The sequence below is a fragment of the Euprymna scolopes genome, chromosome 5 (genome assembly GCF_053919585.1).
Source record: "Euprymna scolopes isolate OS-2025 chromosome 5, ASM5391958v1, whole genome shotgun sequence".
In the NCBI taxonomy this organism is placed as follows: domain Eukaryota; kingdom Metazoa; phylum Mollusca; class Cephalopoda; order Sepiida; family Sepiolidae; genus Euprymna; species Euprymna scolopes.
In genome coordinates, this window is record NC_136486.1 from 179,236,297 (window position 1) to 179,257,259 (window position 20,963).

At 32.9% G+C, this 20,963-nt stretch overlaps 1 protein-coding gene across 1 annotated transcript in view; it reads left to right on the top strand.

Moving 5' to 3' along the window:
• The first annotated feature begins 2,121 nt into the window (after positions 1-2,121).
• LOC145277053 (guanine nucleotide-binding protein G(i) subunit alpha-like) overlaps positions 2,122-20,963 on the top strand; it is a 131,446-nt gene continuing 112,604 nt past the window's right edge. Inside the window, exons 1-2 of the mRNA XM_080128710.1 lie at positions 2,122-2,768; positions 3,504-3,743. Of these exons, the coding sequence (XP_079984836.1) occupies positions 3,626-3,743 (118 nt within the window). The 5' untranslated portion in view covers positions 2,122-2,768; positions 3,504-3,625. The remainder of the gene's footprint in view (positions 2,769-3,503; positions 3,744-20,963) is intronic.

Consider the following 20,963-nt stretch of genomic DNA (forward strand, 5'->3'; position numbering starts at 1 on the left):
GAACCGCCCCCTTAAGTAGACACTTTAAATATCCACACTAACGTACTGTACTTACAATAATCCTTGTGACGTGTGGAGGCTTGAAATGCTGAAAGCATGTTATAATTGATCTCAATGACCGTCTGCAGTGCCGTGCCTGCTTGAGTGTGTGAATTCACCAGTAGAACTAAAAAAAAAATTCATTTTTGGGCTCATGCTGAGGGAGTGGCACTTGTCTGACAAGACATTGCAATCATCACGTCATCATATATATATATATATATATATAGCTGAACGTCTCTGTGTGTGTCTGGTCACGAATAGGCTCATATATGGTTGACTATTATAGAAAACTGGTCACATATAATGATAGAAGATGTATCGAGACACAGGAATGGGTATGTTTGATCTGGCATAATGATGATTCATTAAAATTGTGGGGTCTTCGTATGCGCCTGGTCCACAAAGTATGGAAATAAAAAATTTAAAAATTAAAAACGAACGTTTACAAGTGTTTTTGATATAGATGTACATAATAATATTTTGATAAGTATGTTTTAACTTAAATAGGAATGGTATAATAAAATTGTGGGGTTTGCGTTCGCGCCTGGCCTCCATAGAATGGAAATAGGCACAAACTTTAATGAAGACTTTTCATTTATTGAGATTGTCGGACTAACTTCCTCATCTTGGTTGTTATAGTCACAACGTTTCGGCCGTTTTGCCCTCCGGCCTTCATCAGGTGTTTTGTATCGAACTGGGGAACCATTTGTTAGGAGTCTCGAACCCAACCATTTATTATTATTATGGAGGTACCGTGTTCGGACTCCAGCTAGGCTCTGAGACATAGTTGCTTATTCTCTGTTTTGAATGTTACTTTTCACTGCCTTCTTTCAGGATTGAACTCTATGTCCCAGAGGCTAGCTGGAGTCCGAACACGGTACCCCGATAATAATAATAAAGGGTTGGGTTCGAGACTCCTAACAAACGGTTCCCCAGTTCGATACAAAACACCTGATGAAGGCCGGAAGGCAAAACGGCCGAAACGTTGTGACTATAACAACCAAGATGAGGAAGTCAGTCCGACAATCTCAATAAATGAAAACACCTCATCTCAAAAATACAGACAATTACTAAGACTTTTCATATCTATCTGCATAAGTATATTTTGATAATTATGTTTCAGTTTGAAGAAATAGGGTATAATAAAATTATGGGGTGATCGTTCGCGCCTGACCTCCGTAGAATAGAAATATGTCACAAAGTTTAACAAGATTTTTTAAAATAGATCCACAGAATATTGTGATAAGTGTTTCAGTGTGAACAAGTATGGTATAATAATTTATGGGGTTTATCTATTTTATTTTTACTTTCATCATATTTTGCTTTGGTTTTGATACTCCCAAATTCGAAGCTATCTCTTTACAACCCTTCCTTTCCATAACCTATCTTACTTTCATCAGAGTCCATTTTCTGTAGGCTGTTTTTAAACCCAGTCAACGACGGGTACTTCTGCTAGTATATATATATATATATATATATATATATATATATATATATATATATATATATATATATATATATATATATATATATATATATATTACATACACACACGACGTGACTTGCTTGCGCTTCTTAATATTTTAACTTAAACCTAACCTAAATGGGGAAAAGGAGGATTCATAAGGAAAACTGAAATCATATCTAATTGCTAATCACCTTTTCTCGTGTCTGTTTCTCGCCTCTGACTTACATTTATTTATTTCCAAATCGATTATTTATTAAAATCAATACAGTAATAGCATAAAGTATTATTTTGATTACTTTTTAAAATCTTATTTGAAAAAAAAAAAAAAAAAAATTACGAAATTGAATCCGCCAGAATACATTTCGGTTTAGGTGCGAAAAATAAATAAATGAATTCCTTCGTGATCCTTGGAAATTTGGAAAGTTTGAAGTAATTTCTAAGTTTAAAATTTCAGCAATTCTCAGTTAATTTAAAAATTAAAATTTTTGGAAATTATTTTAAGGAAATCAGTTTGAACAACTTGGTTCAATTTAATTAAATTTTACTTTCAAGCTAGCATTTAAAATAATTTGGTAAATCGACACAGTTAAAAAATAAAGAAAAGGAGAAGTCAAACAGAAACGAAAGTGGAGAAAAGGATTCCTAGGCAACGTTGAATAGACCATATTCAACGGAAGTCTCTCGTGTGCTGAGACCGGGAACTTGCTTCTGCTTCTTCTTCTCCCTCTCTAACGCTCCCTCACATTTATACATCAGTACCCCCCCCCCCCGTGGTTAAATATAACAAGGATTTTAATTCTCCTCTCACCTCTCCTCTACTTCTCTGTTTACAAAATGAAGTCCCCCTCTTCTTTTCTTTCTTTTTACAAAAAAAAAAAAAAAAAAAAAATCCCCCCTCTCTTTAATTGCTTTGTGTCGCTCCCCTTCATTATTTTCAACGGAACGTTTCTGCTGCTGCTGCTGCGAGAGTCGGAAAAATTAGCTTTTCAGAAAAAGCTGGTTTTTCATCTTGAAAACCGACAAAACGACACGCTGAAATTGGATTTTACTTACAAGCGTGTCGTTTTTTTTTTAAACAAAAACAAGATATAACAAAAAAAAAAAAAAAAAAAAAAAAAAACAACAACAACAAAAAGGAAAATATTACTAAAAAAACTCGCAAACGTTTATTTATTAAATATATTTTATAAAGAACCAAGGATCTGGAAAATTATACCATAACCATAACCATTTTGTTTTTAAAATATATCTTTTTGTAGTAAGTAAATAATTTCTAGAGCGTGCACGTGGTCTGATTCTTTGATCGTATATTTAAAAATATTCGAACCTTGCAACTACATTTTCCTTGAAAATTTTTCTTTTTAAGATCCCTATTTTTTACAAACTTCTAATAGCCTCATAGTGCTATGTTATGTTTCTGTTTTTTGGTATTTATTTCTCATGAAAACATTCGGCAAAAGTCGTAGACGTTTACGAATCTTGACGAACTTGTACGACTATTTGCCAAAAATTAAAGAAATAAAATCAATCTTTCTAATGTTTAATTTTTGAAAGAAATAAAAAAAGTAAAAACTTTGGTTTGATTAATTTTATTAATATTTAAAACTTAAAAATTTTAATACATATGCTTGAATAATAAATTTCTTTCGATTTTTTAGTTTCCTTTTTAAAAATATATATATATATATATATATATATATATATATATATATCTTGATTTTCGAAATAAAATCGTTAATTAACAAAAATTTAGTTTCTATTTGTCGCGAAGTCCATAATTTTTATTCGAGATATTCTCTTTATTCAACTCTTACTCGCTTACTCTCTCTCCCCCTCCGTCTATACCATTATACTCTACTTCCCTCTCTCCCTCTTTCGACTCGCACCGACTTCCAATTGAGATATTTCACTCGTCTCTACTTCCGAGAGACCGAGTCTTTTTTTTCTTCATTTCTTTCGAATATAATTTATTTTTCTTATCTTCCCTACTTAGGTGCGTGAGTCGTGTGTGCGTGTGGACATCATACCATCGTGATACTGTACATTTTTTAAGAAAAAAAAAAAAAGGGGACAACCCAAACCTGACCCCCTAAAAAAACTAAGTCATTTACAACCATGGGTTGTGCCGTGAGTAGCGACGAAAAAGCCGCCGCGGATCGATCGAAAGCCATCGACAAATCCCTTCGTATTGAGGGCGAAAGATCAGCGAGAGAAGTAAAATTGCTTTTATTAGGTAAGTAGTCATATTTATTGAATATTTGTTTGCTCATATATTTCATGATTGATATTTAGCTATTTTGTAGAGATCAACCAATATGGGGGCTGATTTACATATAAAATTCTTACCTTCCTTCCTTCCTTTCTCTGAAGAGGGGGGGGTTAATTTTTATCATTAAAGTCTGAAATTACTTCGTATCCACCTAAATTTTCAATTTAAAGGCTTTAAAATCAAAGTCTATAAATAGAAATAAGAAATAGCTACAAACGACATTGAAATGAAATTTGAAGCCTTTAAACTGCCAAATAAAAAATAATTTCTAAATAAAATTAAAGAAAGTCTGTCTCTAGAAGTAGAGTATAGTTTACATGTGTTCCTGTTCCTCCTAAACCAAAATCCATTTAGGAGTCCCTATTCTATAAAAGAACTATTCTTTAACCCCCATCCCTCCAGCACGTTTTGGTATGAAAAGGACACAAAATACTATTTAATTTTCGATTTGACACGTTAAGATGAAGCATGCGTTCAAAGAAAGCGCTGGTATTATGTAGATGTGATCATTCGAATTTCATTTTGAAGAAACCTTTAAATTTGCAAAAGTTAAATTATGGCTCAAATAAAATTTGAAAGTCAAATATTTTCGACCCCCCCCCCCAAAAAAATGGTACTAGTGCAGTGATCCGTGCTGAAATAATAACGTTATTATTTAAAAAGCCATTCTTAAGATGAGGAATGGAAGGTGTTTTGTACCTATTCTATACTTCAACCTTACAATTGAATAAAAAACAAAACTTTAATTAAACCTGGAAATACGATTTAAAAAATAGCGCGGATCACTCTCTGCTGCAGTGCTGCACTAGCACCAAAAAGATGAACCAAACGTTATGCTTGCTTCCTTTGAGGAAAAAAAAAAGTCTAACATTTTTTTTCTTTAATTTCGTTATTGCTATAATTTTCTAAAGAACTGGCGGTGCTCATGCACTTATTGATCCGTGTTGAAATAATAACGTTATTTAAAAAGCCATTCTTAACACGGGCAGGGTGTTTTGTCCCTATTCTGTACTTTAACCTTACAATTGAATAAAAACACATAAAAAAAACTTGGAAATACAATTTAAAAAATAGCGCGGATCAGTAAGTGCATTCGGCGAACTGGTGTTTGGATTCAAGTGTTGCTGATGCTACTACATCGCCGTAGGTATGAACCCATACATTTTCCCTCCTGCTATAGAATAAATTGGAGTCTTGGTTATGCATTTAGTCTAGAAGGAAGACTTGGGAAATAACACATTGGTTAACTACCCTAGAATTCTCTGAAATGGGACAGCATTTTGTTAAATTTATATGCGAAACTGATCCCTACTCTAAATTCTGAACTCATTTTTTTTTCTCTGTCCACCAAGTTTTTTATTATCACATGTAATAATCGACTAAAGAAAAAGGGTGTTTACTTGTTGAACCGCGCTATTTTCAAATAGTATTTTCAAGTTAAATTAAAGTTTTACGATATCTTTTAAATTGTTAGGTGAAAGTACAGAATAGTTACACGTTACAAAACACCATCCTCTTATGTTAAGAATGGCTTTCTAAATAACGTTATAATTTCAGCACGGTTCAATAAGTGCCAGAAAAAGAATCTCATGTAGTGAATTTACCTGAATGTTAATCTTGTTTCTTAACTTATTTCACATGTAATCGCTTAAAAAGGTAGACTCTAATTGGGAGGGAAATAGCTGATTATAGTATCTATCTTTTTTGCTTATTTTGACACTGTTTCCAGTCGGTCATCATGTAGCCAAACAATGCCGGTTCAGGATTGCGCTATTCTTGCTTCAATCCCTGCAAAATTTAGATTCAACTTTTTGTTCAATTATAGGAATCGTTTGAATAGTTATTTCGTTTGGTTTGGGATGAAAAAAAAAAAATCTTTCCTGTGCTGAAAATCAACCGAGTATTTTGCTTTTTAACGTTCATAAATTTGAATTTTGATTCAAAAAATATTCCTCAATGGCGGCCATTTATATTTTGACAATCCGTTAATAAAACTATTGAAATCTTAAGCTTTTTTATTTTATTTTTTTTGCTTTTAATTTAGACTTTTGGAATAAGGACGAAGCTTTAGGATTTTCAAGTTAAATTAAATTTTACGGTATCTTTTTATTAAATTGTTAGGTAAGTACAGAATAGTTAAGACATATTCCTTCCCCTCTTTGGGTTTCTAAATGTTATTTTAGCACAGTCCGTAAGTATCAGACTTTCTTGTTTCAAAGTTTTGTTTTTTGGTATTATTAACCCGTTATTTTCAAAGGTTTTGCGATTTTTTTTATTTTTTTATAACAATCTCGGCAATAAATGTGCGCTAAAATACCAACTAAAGTCTTATTTAAAAAAATAGTCTTTTAAAGGTATTCGGGTCTGTAATACAGACCCGAATACCTTTAAAAGACTATTTTAAAATCAAACATAGCTACCAGTGAAAACAATACAGACCGTCTGTATTGTTTTCACTGGTCGCTATGTTTGATTTTGCGCATGCGCAAAAGTTGAATGCACACGTAAATGTCGGGCGACAAAACTTACCATAAATACCTACATAATTTTAACCTAATTTAAGTTTTAGATTTAGTTTGACAAAAATTTGTTCGGTTCAAATTCTGTAGAATCACCAAGAATTGTTAGTAAATTATTCTATTAAACTCGCATCTCGTAATTCAAAATTAGAATTTGCAGTGTGTCCCTTTTTGGCGACAGGATTTTCCTCGCATTAAAACCTGATCTTGAATCCAACTTTGCCCTCGCGGAGAGGAAAGTAAATAGCGACATTTCAATTTTTTATGAAAGTAACAAAACAATTGTAAGATTTATTCAAACATAACAAAAACAAATTTTGGCACTTCTGCATGACAGTGACCGGAGGCGAATGTTTGTATTTTAGTTTCAAGAACCGCCAACAGATGTCGTTTGTCGAGGGGGGGGGGTCAATAACTCTTCCTGGGTTTGTATTACTGTACACATAGATTCGAAAAAGTTGTCAAAAAACAAATATATAACAAATAAATGTTATCAAAGGCAAAATAAATTACTTTTCTACCAAACTGGATATAATTTTCGTGTTTTTATTCAATTTAACATGTTTATTCAGCTCGAAAAACATGCAGTGTTTACCGATGTATTGGAAAATTCAAGATGGCGGCCGACTATCTCTTAAACACGGTAAGTTCGGGAAAAGGTGTTATAAATAATAAAATAGACAAAATACTGTTAGAAATTCGCTCAATATATGTTACCGTGACATAACTTGACATATAGTCGGTGTTTTTTTTAATAGTATTTTGTCTATTTTATTATTTATAACACCTTTTCCCGAACTTACCGTGTTTAAGTGATAGTCGGCCGCCATCTTGAATTTTCCAATACATTGGTAAACACTGCATGTTTTTCGAGCTGAATAAGCATGTTAAATTGAATAAAAACACGAAAATTATATCCAGTTTGGTAGAAAAGTAATTTATCTTGCCTTTGATAACATTTGTTATATATTTGTTTTTTGACAACTTTTTCGAATCTATGTGTACAGTAATACAAACCCCTCTTCCTTTTCTAAAAGTTCATGCAAACTAAAATTATATTTTGCTACATTTTTATATAATCTTTCTGTACAAAAAATATTCTTAAACTCTTTTTGGTGCTAATGCAGAGAGTGATCCGCGCTATTTTTTTAAATTGTATTTCTAAATTTAATTAAAGTTTTGTTTTTTATTCAGTTGTAAGGTTAAAGTACAGAATAGGTACAAAACACCCTCCCCATGTTAAGAATGGCTTTTTAAATAATAACGTTACTATTTCAGCACGGATCACTCTCTGCATGAGTACCTCTTTTTTTAAAATGTTTCATGTTCTTTTTTTAAATTATATTTTGCTACATTTTTATACAACGTTATCTTAAAAAACAAAAAAACAATTTTGAAAATAATCTATAAATGTTTCATTTTATATTTTTATTTTCAGTTATGAATCGCTCATTAAAAGGAAATTATATTATACATTAAAATCATATTTTGATACATTTTTACACCCATTTTTATACAATGTTTCGATTTTCATATTATTTATTTCGTTATATATTTTTGCGTTATCGTAAACACTTGTTTATATTTGAGGTCCACATAATGGCCGCTAGATGTCGGTTTCCTTTCTAAGAACAGGGGTCGATATAACTGGTCTCTGTTCCTAATATGTAACTGTCATACAGAAGTGCCCAAAGTTTTAGGTATTCATTTACTTGCCTCCCCATGAGGGAAAATTAGACAGATTCGGATTTTAATATGAGGGAAAAATCAAATCCTCCAAAATGGGTTCTATTAATGGCAACCAAAATACTTTGTCATCGTCACTTTTTCGTGAAGGTGACTGGCAATAAATCTCCGCCTCTCTGAAAGGAGATAATGCCTGGAAGGACGGGCGAGCGCCGCGAGCGGATACATTTTTTATCTTAATAGGTTGGATAAAAAAACTAATGCAGTCAGCCCTTTAGCTTTCCTTTGCATGTCTAATGTAAATTCTTTTTTAGTTGGATAATTATATTCTTAACCCCCCCCCCCCTTCGTCTTTGTAATCTCAATTATAATTCTGATCGCCGATTGATCTTAGATTATGGCCGTAGTAAGGGTCGATAGCCTTTGTCTGGTTTATTAGTCATGGTTGCTTAATGCTTCTTCGTACCAATGGTGACTAACGCCCCCCCCCCACATCCGCACACAAAAAGGAAACGGCTTTTCTTGAATCAAAGCATTTCTTTTATGTGTGTGAATTGGGTGAGGAGAGAAAAAACAAATAATCAAGGGTTTATATCTGCCTTCCTACTTTTTGTTTTGTGGCGGATGAGGGTAGAAATAATTCCACCCCCTCCTTTTCTTTTTTAGGTTCTTGTGAGATTGGTGTCGTTTTTGAGATGTGTCAGCAACAACAACACCCTTCTAAAATCCTCTCCATCGTGATGTGACCGGTGTTTTAGGAGTAAAAATGCGTTCAATAAGAAACCGAGAGGTTGAAATTTTACTCGTACATATCTAAAGTTAGATTTGTTTGGGTGAAGTAAACTCCAAAACTAACCGATCATTGTGAATTTTGAAACATAATTACTATGCACGAGGGTGGGTAATGTGAGCTATATTTACTTTATTGTAGTGGGGGGGGAGCTTAAAACTATTCTTGGAGCGTGAAATACCTTAATTATTTTTAATTTGAACTATAGGTCAAACTCTACATCACATTTTATAAGACATTAAGTTGATGTTCAATGTGAAAGTCCTTTGTAAAAATTCAGTTATGTTACGACTTTTGTGCAATTTTAACAGTAGGTAAATATTAAGTTATAAATAAAGTGGTTTCTTTGTGATATGGTAGTGTTGTTAGGGAACATAATGAGTAAAATCTCATGTTTGAAAATTCAATTTCCGATTTGCATGAAGTTTAATCCATAGTTTTTCGACAGGCAAATTTCTTTGTAAAATCCCTTTGAGTTTAGGCTTCAAATCGAAGACATTTTTCTAGAATGGAATTTTAACAAGATTTGAATAAGGATTCTAACATAACATAGTGTGTACTGTATGAGCACGTGAGAAAATAGCAGCAACGAAGGATGTCTGGCTTGCGAAGAGATAAGCAGTAGTTGAAAAAGGCGCATATGCAAATTAGGAAGTGCGCGCGAGAAGAACAAGAGAAATAGGTACGGGCAAATGAATGCCGATGCTCAAAATGTATAACCATTTTCACCCCCTCCCCTCCTTTACTTAAAAATTAACCAATTTTAATGAAATTTTCAGTATTTATCAAATAATGATCGCCGAATATAATGAACTAATTATTTAGAGGTTTAAGTTAAACCTCTATAAACGTTTCATGTTTTAAAAATTCTATTTTACTACATTGACAAACGAAAATTATATTTCGATATATTAAATCACTAATTGAAAAGAAATTATATTGATACACTAAAATTATATTTTGATAAATTTTTTTATTCAATGTTTCGATTTTCATATTTTGTGTTATCGTAAACACTTTATATTTGAGGTTGTTCACATAATGGCCGCTAGATGTCATTTCTATTTCGAAGAACAAGGGTCGATAACTCGTCTCTGTTGCTAATGTCACTTCTTTCGAAGAACATGGGTCGATAACTCGTCTGTCACTGCCATGCAGAAGTGCCGACTTTTTCTCTATATATTTTAATCACATAAAATACATCATAATAATATTCTTTAATTCTGGGATTGAATTGTGTTTAAAAAAAATATGCTTGTTAATTTGACGTAATTGATAATTTACTGAACAAGTTACCGATGTTTGTCTTCGCAATGTATTTTTCTCGCCCCTCATTCTGTCATGATTCAACCACTTACTAATACTCAATATTTCTGTCGGCATTTAAAAAATGACTCTTTTCCCCATTTAGTTTACATAGTGTTTGAAAAATAATAAGTCTCGTTACTGAGCGTGGGTATTCAACAGAAGCCAACAAACGAAAAGAAAAGGAAAAATTTTTTTTAATATATGACAAATGAATGTTACCAAAGGCAAGATAAGTTAATAATCTTCTACCTACCGTGATAAGTTGTGTTTTAATGTATTTTAATGCTTTTATTCGACTAAAAAAACAGTGTCGAGTTGGTAAGATAACATGACGTCGTCGGAATGTCGTTAATGACTTAAAACTCCAAAAATAATCAAAATACTGATAGAAATCCACAAATAAGTACCACCGTGACATTTTTCAAATTTCTATCAATATTTTGTTTTGTCTTCATGATTTAAACGATTATCAAGACTTCCCAGTTGAACGTCTGGATGTCGGTCATCTTGTCGTTCTAGCTTACTAACTCGACACTACTTGTGTTTTGAATTAGACGCCTTAAAATATTTTCAACTGCACAAAACTTATCTAGATTTAAAATAAAATCAAAGTAGAACAAATAGTGGTAATGACTTAACGGGTCACACGTTTGTCGAGAACTAAATTATAATATGACAAGCAATAAGTATTTACCTTATATATTCCCTAAAACCTCTGACCTTGATGGAGAGACTAAAACTTGCCACTATGGTTTCAAATGATCTAAAATAGCAGTAATGGGAGACTTAATTCCAAACACTTCTCAGGTGTTATACCTCCCCTCTTTTAGAAATGGGTACGATTATGAATACCTACAGTATCAAATAATCCTTATACACTGAAATTTACTTTATGATTGAAAATTAAAGAGGGTAGATATAACATGAGAAATATTTGGAATCAAGTCTCCTTTTGCTGTTAGATCATTTTAAACCTTAGCAAGTTTTTAGTCTTCCCTCCATCAAGGCCAGAGGTTTTGGAGAAATATCAGATATTTTGTCTTTCATGTGCAAAACTAGGAAAACAAATGACTATGATTGAAACATTTATGGCTGTTAAAAAAAAAAAAAAAAAAAAGTGCCAAAAATAGGCTCCTGATAATAGATGATCTTAATGTGCGACCTTAAAGACAAATGTCACATAGCCCACTACACAATTCTGGTCATTACCTTTCCAACGAGCCTTCATTTGTTTCTGATCAGTAGTCACTGAGATTTGGAACTTATAAACTTGCTAAAAAAAAAAAGGTGATATATATACTGGTAACCAAATTGAATATTGAAATGCTCATATGTTTAGTTCAGTGAGATGAAACTTTGCAGGCTTTTTGAAAATGGTACTATTCTATAGTTAAAATTTTATGACAATTGGTAAAAAAGAACCTATATTTTCAAACCAATAAAATATGCCCAAATTTGTCCACATTTGTATATAGTGTCCTGGCAGGCCAGCCTCAGTTTTGCTGCTTTGGGATGAATTTTGCTTAGTTTTTTATTTATTTATTTTTTTTTTTTTGCTTGGTTGTGTGCTCTATGGTATTGCTAGGCCACTAGTGTATGTATATATATATATATATATATATATATATATATATATATATGTGTGTGTGTGTGTATTAAACTAGCAAAAGTACCCGTCGTTGACGTGGTTCAAAAACAGCCTACAGAAAATGGACTCTGATTTATGAAAGTATAAGTTATGAAAAGGAAGGGTTGAATTTGGGATATCAAAACCAAAGCAAAATATGATGAAAGTAAAAATAAGATAGATAAACCACATAATTTATTATACCATACCTGTTCACACTGAAACACTTATCACAATATTCTGTGGATCTATATTAAAAAAAAACCTTGTTAAACTTTGTGACATATTTCCATTCTATGGAGGTCAGGTGCGAACGAACACCCCATAATTTTATACCATATTTCTTCAAACTGAAACATAATTATCAAAGTATACGCAGATAGATATGAAAAGTCTAAATTAAAGTTTCTGCCTATTTCCATTCTATGGAGGCCAGGGGCGAACGAAGACCACACAATTTTATTATACCATCCCTATTTAAGTTAAAACATACTTATCAAAGTATTATGTGCATCTATATCAAAAACACTTGTAAACGTTTTTTTTTTTTTTTTTTTTTTTTTTTTTTAATTTTTTATTTCCATACTTTGTGGACCAGGCGCGAACGCAGACCCCACAATTTTAACGAACCACCGTTCTGCCAGGTCAAACATACCCATTCCTGTGTCTCGATACATCTATCATTATATGTAATCAGTTTTTTAAAAAATAGTCAACCAATGGTTGACTCAACCATATAGGAGCCTATTCGTGACCAGACACACACACACACACACACACACGCACACAGACATTCAGCTTTATATTATAGATTTAGCGATTTCCTTCCCATCCTTTTTTCTTTCTCGCGTACTCTTAATTTGATTTCCTTTTAAACATCTTCCACGTTTGTCTTAAGTGATCATATGTCCTTTTTAGGCTTGTCTAAAAATTCCTTTAAAATGACGCTTGCTAAGTCAGTATGGACGAACACTTTTTGTTATCTCTCTTAGACTTTCGTTTGCTAAATTCACTAATTCTGATAATGATTCATGATAATGATTTTGTATGTTTTGTATAATTCATTTTATTTAAAAGAAAAAAAAAACCCTAAAATTTTCATCATTGCTCGAACGATTTGAAGCAAAGAATTAAAAATAAATGGGATTTTAAAAAGGACGTTTACTTTTCTATTATTTTATTTTATTTTTTTTTTTTACTTCAGTGAATATCGTTTTAAATGGAATTTATTGATTGGATCCGTTTTATCTTTTACGAAGAAATTTATAAGTTTGACAGATGGTGAGATTTAAACGATAAAAAAGACCTTAGTGATATTTATTTTTTATATAAGCATTTCTTTCCTTTTTAATATTTGACACGATTATTTTATGTATTTATTTGCTTCCCCACGAAAGCAAATGTGACACAAGGTCGTTTTTAATGTGGGGTTAAACCAGCTCCCCTAAAACAAGGGTAAAAAGGGGGAACTCTGGCAGTATGAAGGGTTTCCTCTACATTGACCAAGAATCAATTAACTTATGTGTAGACTGCAGAACTGATACTACATTTTGATCCCGGCTCGAAGAGCACATAAAATTTTTAAAGCAATGACTTACAATGCGGTTCCAGGAGGGATGGGGGTATCACTGATGCGTGATGATGCGCTCACCCCCATCCCTTGTTTTCTGATGTCTGGCATCAGAAAACAAGCAATTTCTTCCGACATGTTTCCCATGAAATATTCTCCAGAATATTCATAAAACGCGTGAATACGAATTTTTGCTAACTGCCACTCTTTTTTTTTTTTTTTTTTTTTTTTTTTTTTTACTAGTGTTCAATATGTGAATTTCTTTTCAAAATTAAACATGGAAGCTGAAAAAATACAAAAATATTTGTTTACACTTCATTTTGTGTGAGAAAGTTGCATTAGTGGTTACTAAAATATTAGTGGTATATTTTTTAATTTAAGCTCCACGAGAAAATAAAATAATAAAAAAGAAGAGCCCGATTTGAAGTCGATATTATTTCCTATTTCCTTTAACTTAAGAATGTTATGTCTATAATTGTCATGGTCGATCGCCGGAGAAGTCTTTTGCATTTTTAGTAATGATGAAAGAATTTCCAAGAGCTATCCGGTTTTTGAGATGTGATCCAAGTGTAGTATCCGTTCTGTCATTGGTCTGCAATTTTTAAATGCTTGTCCCACCCAGAATGTCTGTTTTGAGGGAGGATATCCCCCCTCCCCACAAATACCAACCTTGTGTCGAACTTTGCCCTAATTGAGCGACAAAGTGCGCTTCCTTCACTGTAAACATTTCCAGATGTCGGAAAACTTTCTACTCTTAAATATTTTCTTCACTCGAGCTGCTAGGTTTTAAAATTCTTTTCCCTGCTTCTCCCAACTGTACTAATATTGAAATTTAAATGTAATGTGAACACTTAGGTGTGTCAGAAATTTCGTGAAAAATAGTGAATAATTCCACCGTCTTTCCAAGCTTATAACTCCTCGAAAAATGTAATTCAAACCCTAATTTTATTTTTCAATTAAAGGGGCAAGGGCCAATGTTTCATTAAACAAAAAACAACGTGTTTTTTTTTTTTAAAAGATTTTAAACTTCGGACTTTACAGGTAAATTTCTAAAAAAAACACTACTTTTTTTGTTTTAAATTTGAATATATTATTTATTGACCTTTTCTCTTCAATTTGTGATATATAAAACTTTGGTGAGTAAATTATTTTTTTTTTAATAGACACTTGAAAATGGGGAGGCGTGAATTAAAAAAAAACGTTTGTCTAAAATATTATATTCGGTTTATTGGAAAGAGCATAAAATTTCACATTGACCCTGAAAATATCGTAAAAATAGAATCAATAGAAAAATTTTGATAGATTTTTAAAGTTTAAAAATTGAAAAATATTGAGTTCGTAAAATTCATTACTGTTTAAAAAAAAAAATTTCTATTACTTTTAAAACAACTTTAATAGTTTATTTTGGAAGTATAATCCATAAAGAAAATAAACAACCCACTTTTAAAAGAGAAATTACGAGTTTTTTTTATATTTTATTCGCAGTTTCGTGTTGGGGTGTCAAACATTCCTACAAAAATTCTGATACACATAGTGAACACTGACATCTCGCTGCTCAACTCCCTGGCATGTCTCTGTTAGGTGTAGTTTCTAATTTACAGTATCTCTTTACGTCTCGGTGGATATGTACCTTGTTTGGCGTGAAAAGATATGGTACTTATGTAGAGAAAATAGTGATGTTATTACTTAGAAACCCATTCTTAACATGGGGAGAAGTGTTTTGTAACTATAATGTATTTTATCATAAGTCTAGGTTATTGGTTACCCGACTTGGATTATCAGACCATATGTTAAGATTTTGATCCTTTTCTGTCGAAGGGTTTTAAGTAGCACTAGTAATTCAGTGAATTCCGAATTCACATAAAAAAAATGAGGGTAGGGTCACTGGCTCAGTAAGAAAATTCGTATAGATATAGGTTTTTATGGTTCTTCCATTCTGCAGCCAGGCGTGACTTGAAGGCATTTACTGAGAGGGGTATTGGTGGTGTGGTGGGAACTTATCCCATTCCAAATAGGAGTCACTCTGCTAGAGAAGAACTGGCCTCGAGAGCCAGGATGATACTGGATCTGCATCTTCAGATTATGTCCCCTAATGGATGAGTTGAAGGCTGGAACGAACAAGCAGTTGCCACAGTTGAGGCAAGGTCTGTTTTAACGGACAATGTCAAAACTGTTTATTTTGTAGGTCTGTAATATATCGGTACGTTGTCTGCGGAATTCTTGAGGCGTTCAGAGTAGGGCAAACGGAGATTCCGTGTACAAGTCCTGTTGCTATACACTGGATCCTTTCCAGATTCCCCCCCCCCCTTTTTTTTTTTTTAAACTTTAGGCACCAGACCACAGAAGCATATTCCAAGTGTGGGCAGGTTAGGGACTTATAAAGTTTCACCTAACAATTTCATAAACAAGAGAATTCTCAGACTAATTTATTAGCGGAGTTTTTCATTACAAGTGGGGTCGATTCAAGGGACGGCGTAACCCCCCCCCCCAAAAAAAAAACTGCACATAAGTTATTTTTAGGTTTAAGAGCATGATGTTGATTGTGTAGAATTTCAAAGGGAAATTAAAACAGCCATAAAAAGTTACTTTGGTATTATTATACAAACACCGTGACAGGGTTAGGGTTTAGGGTTAGGGTTAATTCGCTGTCACGGTGTTTGTATAAATTTACCGTTACTTTTCTAATTATCTCCTTTTTTTTTTTTTTTTTTTTTTTTTTTTGTAACCGTTTTGTTTAAATATTTTATCGATGATTTAAACACCAACGTATGTAAGATGGCGCCGGATGTTACTCTATATGTGAAACATCGATATCGTAGATTTAACGACGCAAAAATAAAAAAATAAAAAAATCTGTATTTTTGTTATATCGTAGTTCGCATATAAAGTTAGCGTAAAATGATTAATTTTCAGACCATTTTAGAGTTTTCTTGTAATAACCCCCCTCCCTCAGCGCCCGGAAATTTTTACTTTAATTGTCATGTGGAAATTATGTGCGTTTTTTTTTTTTTTTTTTTTTTTTTTGCGCAATTACCTTGCTGATCATATTTAGGGTTAGTTGTTAAAAATAATTAGTTAACAGCCTTAAAGTTAGAATGGTTCAGAAATCCAGATCATTTTACATTAAATTTATTTGTATATGAAACTGATCTCCCACTCTAAATTCTGAAAATATTTTGCCAAGTTTTTCAGTGTGTTCACGTGTAATCGCTTAAAAGAAGTATCATTTATGTGTATGAATGGGTACAAAACGCCAACGATAATTAGGAAAATCGTAATTTTCGAAAGCATGTCGTATAAAAACGTTTTTTTATGATAAAAAAAAAAGTTGAAACTTGAAAAATAACTGCAACGGTTAATACACATGTCGTTGAGTGTTCGTTTACAATACAACTTAATTGATTGGCTAGATTTAAATTCCCTCCTTTTTTTATTTACTTTTTGTAACCTATCTGTCTACTTACATCATCTACACAAGCGACAGCGTACACTTTGTGTCTCTCACCTGTGTACTTGTGGATTGAAGTGGGTGGAGACACTGACTAGCTCGAGTCAGCAGGTTGTCTCGACTACAACTACTACCCTCCTCATTTACCTTTTTGTTGTTGTATTCTACTTTCAACCAATCACAAATCAACAATTAATTTAAAATCTACACGTTGTTTTTGTACGACGCGTACGCAACATTAATCATTTTTAAACGTTTCGTATATAATTTGAAATTTTTATCCCCACCCCTGTCGATTTCCTATAAAAAATATTGGTTTCTTTTAAAGATTGGGTATGTTTGAACTAACGATGATTTTTATAAATATGTCGTTTTAAACAAAAAGCAATAGTACTCACTTAATTGTCATGTGGAAAATAGTAATATATAAAAAATTACGAAAATTCATATAGTAGAACTGGTGTTGTGTTTTTAGTTAAAAAATAAAAAGGGGGGGGGTCCATCGCCAGGTTCTTTCCATAAAAAAGATAAATAAAATTAATTAAAATGAAGTTTTGAATGGAATCATTTAATTCACAGGGGTAACTTTCTCACCACATCAGCTAAAATTGGGTAAAGTCTGAAGTAATATGTAATTGTACTTTTAGTATCGGTCGCATTATATAAGATAATATTCCTCAAATATTGCCAATTGAATGTGTCCACTTTGAATCTTCATTATTGAAACAAAAATCTTCAATATCAATGGAATGAAATCAAAATTTATTGGAGAAAAGTTTTTTAGAATTTTGTACAGACGTAACTAGTTGAGTTTATTTGACATCATGATACTGACCCACATTAGGGTTGATATGGCACAAAACGAACAGAATTTCTGATTGTGTTAAAAATAGTAACATTTGTTTTCACAAAACAAACAAAAACTCTAAAGTGTGTTTTTAAAAACACACCCTCACTACGCATAGATACTGTGATTATGCACTGAACAATGACTAAAATTAGATGGCCTTCTTTATCAATAAGGTCAATGTTCTTTTTTGAATGATTTAATCTCTAGTAAGGTTTGCGTTGTAGTGTTGAACAAACAATTTATAATAATAAAGATGACCACTACAGAGATGGTCACTGTATATGCAATGAAAGTTATTTTCAAAATAATTCTTCCAAAGTCTTTCAGATGTGCATTGACAATAATCAGATTTTTTTTGCCCGGTGTTCCTACTAGGACAAACTTTTCCTTCATAGCATTGCCACAGGTGCTAGAGTTAATGTGATGTCCGTGAACTTGGCTGTCGTCTTGTTGTCTTGCCCCCCCCCCTCCCAGAGACATTTTAATGTTGAGTAGAATGTTTTTTCTCTACTGAAGACCGGTGGTGTTGATTTATCTGCGTTAGTCGGTTTTTAAATGTAAAGAAAATTACTAGCTTCAATAAATACCCAAGTGTCTGCATGCCCTGTAGGATTTAACTGTTGAAAAATAGGAAAAAATAGTGATACCCAGTTAATTTTATCTTCAACGATCGAACAAACTGACATAAATTTTCTGGGATCATATTAAAATGAGATGCTGTCAGTTTAAATAAAAACCTGTTTTTAGAGACTGTTCCTATCCAGATGTTGGGGTAGCAAGCTTTGACTGCAGTATGTCAAGTCAACTCAAGCTTTAATAAGTAGAAAAAGGAAATGTGCTTTATTGGAAAAAGAACCTGACTGTACATTGATGCATCAATTTCACATCGCCATTTTTAGATGGGTGCTCCAAGTTAACCTGGGTTTTTTGTCAACTTTAGTCATGTGGTAATGGCATAAAGAGACATCGCAATTAGCACTCATGATTGGCCTGTGTTTGCTGTAGAAAAGCACTGACACGCAATACAAGAATAATATAAGTATACCAATGTCGGTCCTGTCTGGAGTCGGAGATGGTAGCATAACAAACAGGTTTTTTGTTTTCATTTTTGGACGTTGCTTTTGTTTACCCCATCGTTCATTGTGAGTTGGGAGAGCAAAAAAAAAGGGGGGGGGGGTCCCTGCTGCTTAAGTGAATTAGGAAATGTTTCGTTATAGGAGAAAGTAAAAACTTGAAAGAATTTACATGATTGAAATAAGAATGGATTTCCCTAAAAATACCGTTCAGTCATGAAAAAAATCTTTCAAGTTGAAACTTCAGGTGAGTTGCTATGGAGCAGAGTTTATTCAACAATTCGAAAACTCTATCACAAATTTCTATCACCTTCTCAGCTGACATGAATTCTCCAAGCAGGCAGAAGAGTCTCTCTGTTATAAAATGCAGCTAATTTTGATGAGAATCTGGCAAGGCAATCCAGTGCTGCCACTACCAACTTGTTCTTCCACTATTCCTCACTCTACTTACTTTTCCAGTTCTAAGAAGTGTTATATTCGCTGAGCTGGCCTTATCAGTTTTGTGAAAATATAAGGTATACCTTTTAATAATTCATTTTTTTTTTTAAATAATAAATTAATAAAGGTATACCTAATATTTAAAAAAAAAAAAAAAAAATACGAAAACCAGAATTTATTGGGTATATCTTTATTAATTTATTATTCTTTAATCTTTTTAAATCCCCAAACCAGAATTTCTTAAATTTTGTCACATTTTTGATTCATGTCAGTGACCATTTTCCCCACAGCTGTTCTGCTTTTAGTGATTTCCTGATCTTCCCATCTCAGCTTTTTCCCTCAATACCGTACACTAACAAGTGCAAACTGATTTTGACTATGAGAAGAACCGTGTGTCATATCTTTTGTTTGTTACCTAGGATTTTATTGAAAAAGTCCAATTAATGTTTATCCGTAACTTTAAAAAAAGTATAGTACTCATGTTTATTCTTTCAACACTCTCCAACCATTTTGCCATACAACTTTAGTGAGACTGTCACTTAGCCACAAAATCTTTTGAAACTGCTGGAAGCTGTATAGGGCCTATACCAGCAATGAAATGGCCTTTTCTTAAAACTCTTGCCTATATCTTAAGAGAGTCTTGATTAGTATTCATTATTTAGGCACCAAAACTCACCCTTCTGTTGGTGAAGTTGTGCGCATGGCATATTTGGTGTCTTTCTTTACAACAGTCAAATTTGGAGCAAAGCTCTTTTTTTTTCTCTAATCTGAATGTGAGGGGCATGAAATCCACAAGTTGTGTGGTTCATGTCCAAATCATTTGTTCCTTGGAATAGATGCGGCTCCAATAACGGAAACTCGTTTCGTTTTGATATTTTGATGTCTTCTCAGCATATGGAAATCCTGCGGTAGAAGAAGTCTCTTTGCTTATGAAATGCACTCTGTTTGTGATACCGTATGTTGCCACTAAAATCAATTCTCTCTGTTGCTCAAAATACATTCTCACACCTGAAGCTATTTATGACTACAAATCTATTATCAGACCATATATGAAGTACTGTTGTCATATTTGGGATGGTGAATTTGTGTCCTATTTGAAGGTTCTTTATAAATTGTAGAAATGTATCTGCAATTTGATTAGTCCCACATTTTCTTTTTCACTGCAACCTTTCTTTCACTGACGTGATGTTGCTAGTCTCAGTCTTTCTACAAATGCTATTGTAGCATATGTTTCTCAGGATAGTTTAATCTATTACCTGCTTTGTTACACCTTGTTTCACTCATTGGTCCTGAGGTCTTCATCAATTTGCTGTTTATAATACCTTATTGCAATGCAGCTTGCTATTCCAGTAGTTTCTTTCCAGGAAACTGCAAGGTTGTGAAACTCTCTCCCTGCTCACTGTTTTCCTTCTACCTACAGCTTTGGTTTTTTCAAGACTAAGGTCAATAAGCATATCCTGTCTTTGCAATAATCAGCTTTCGTTCTTGTTAGCTCCTAACATCAAGTGGCTTCGTGCCTTGTCTCTAGTGATATCCATTAAAAAAAGTTCTAGGTTATTACAGTTTGTGTGCCCTACTCAGTTCAACAGTTTTTATTTTTATTTTCATTAGTTGGAGGTATTTGTCACAGGTGCATAGTTTTAATAGGGAATTGAAGTGCCATCCTTGATCCAAGATAAGTTTATGGAGTTCAATAAGTGCAAGAACATTCTGAGTTTGACCTGATGGCTAACTTGGTTATGGTTCAGATGCAATTAAGCAGTAGACTTAGATTAGCTATTGGAAGTTGAATACTTTTTTGCTGGGCATACATGACTTCCGAGAAAAGCTGGAAACTTTAAATGGTTCTAGTGAGGACGGCTAAGATGTTAAGTG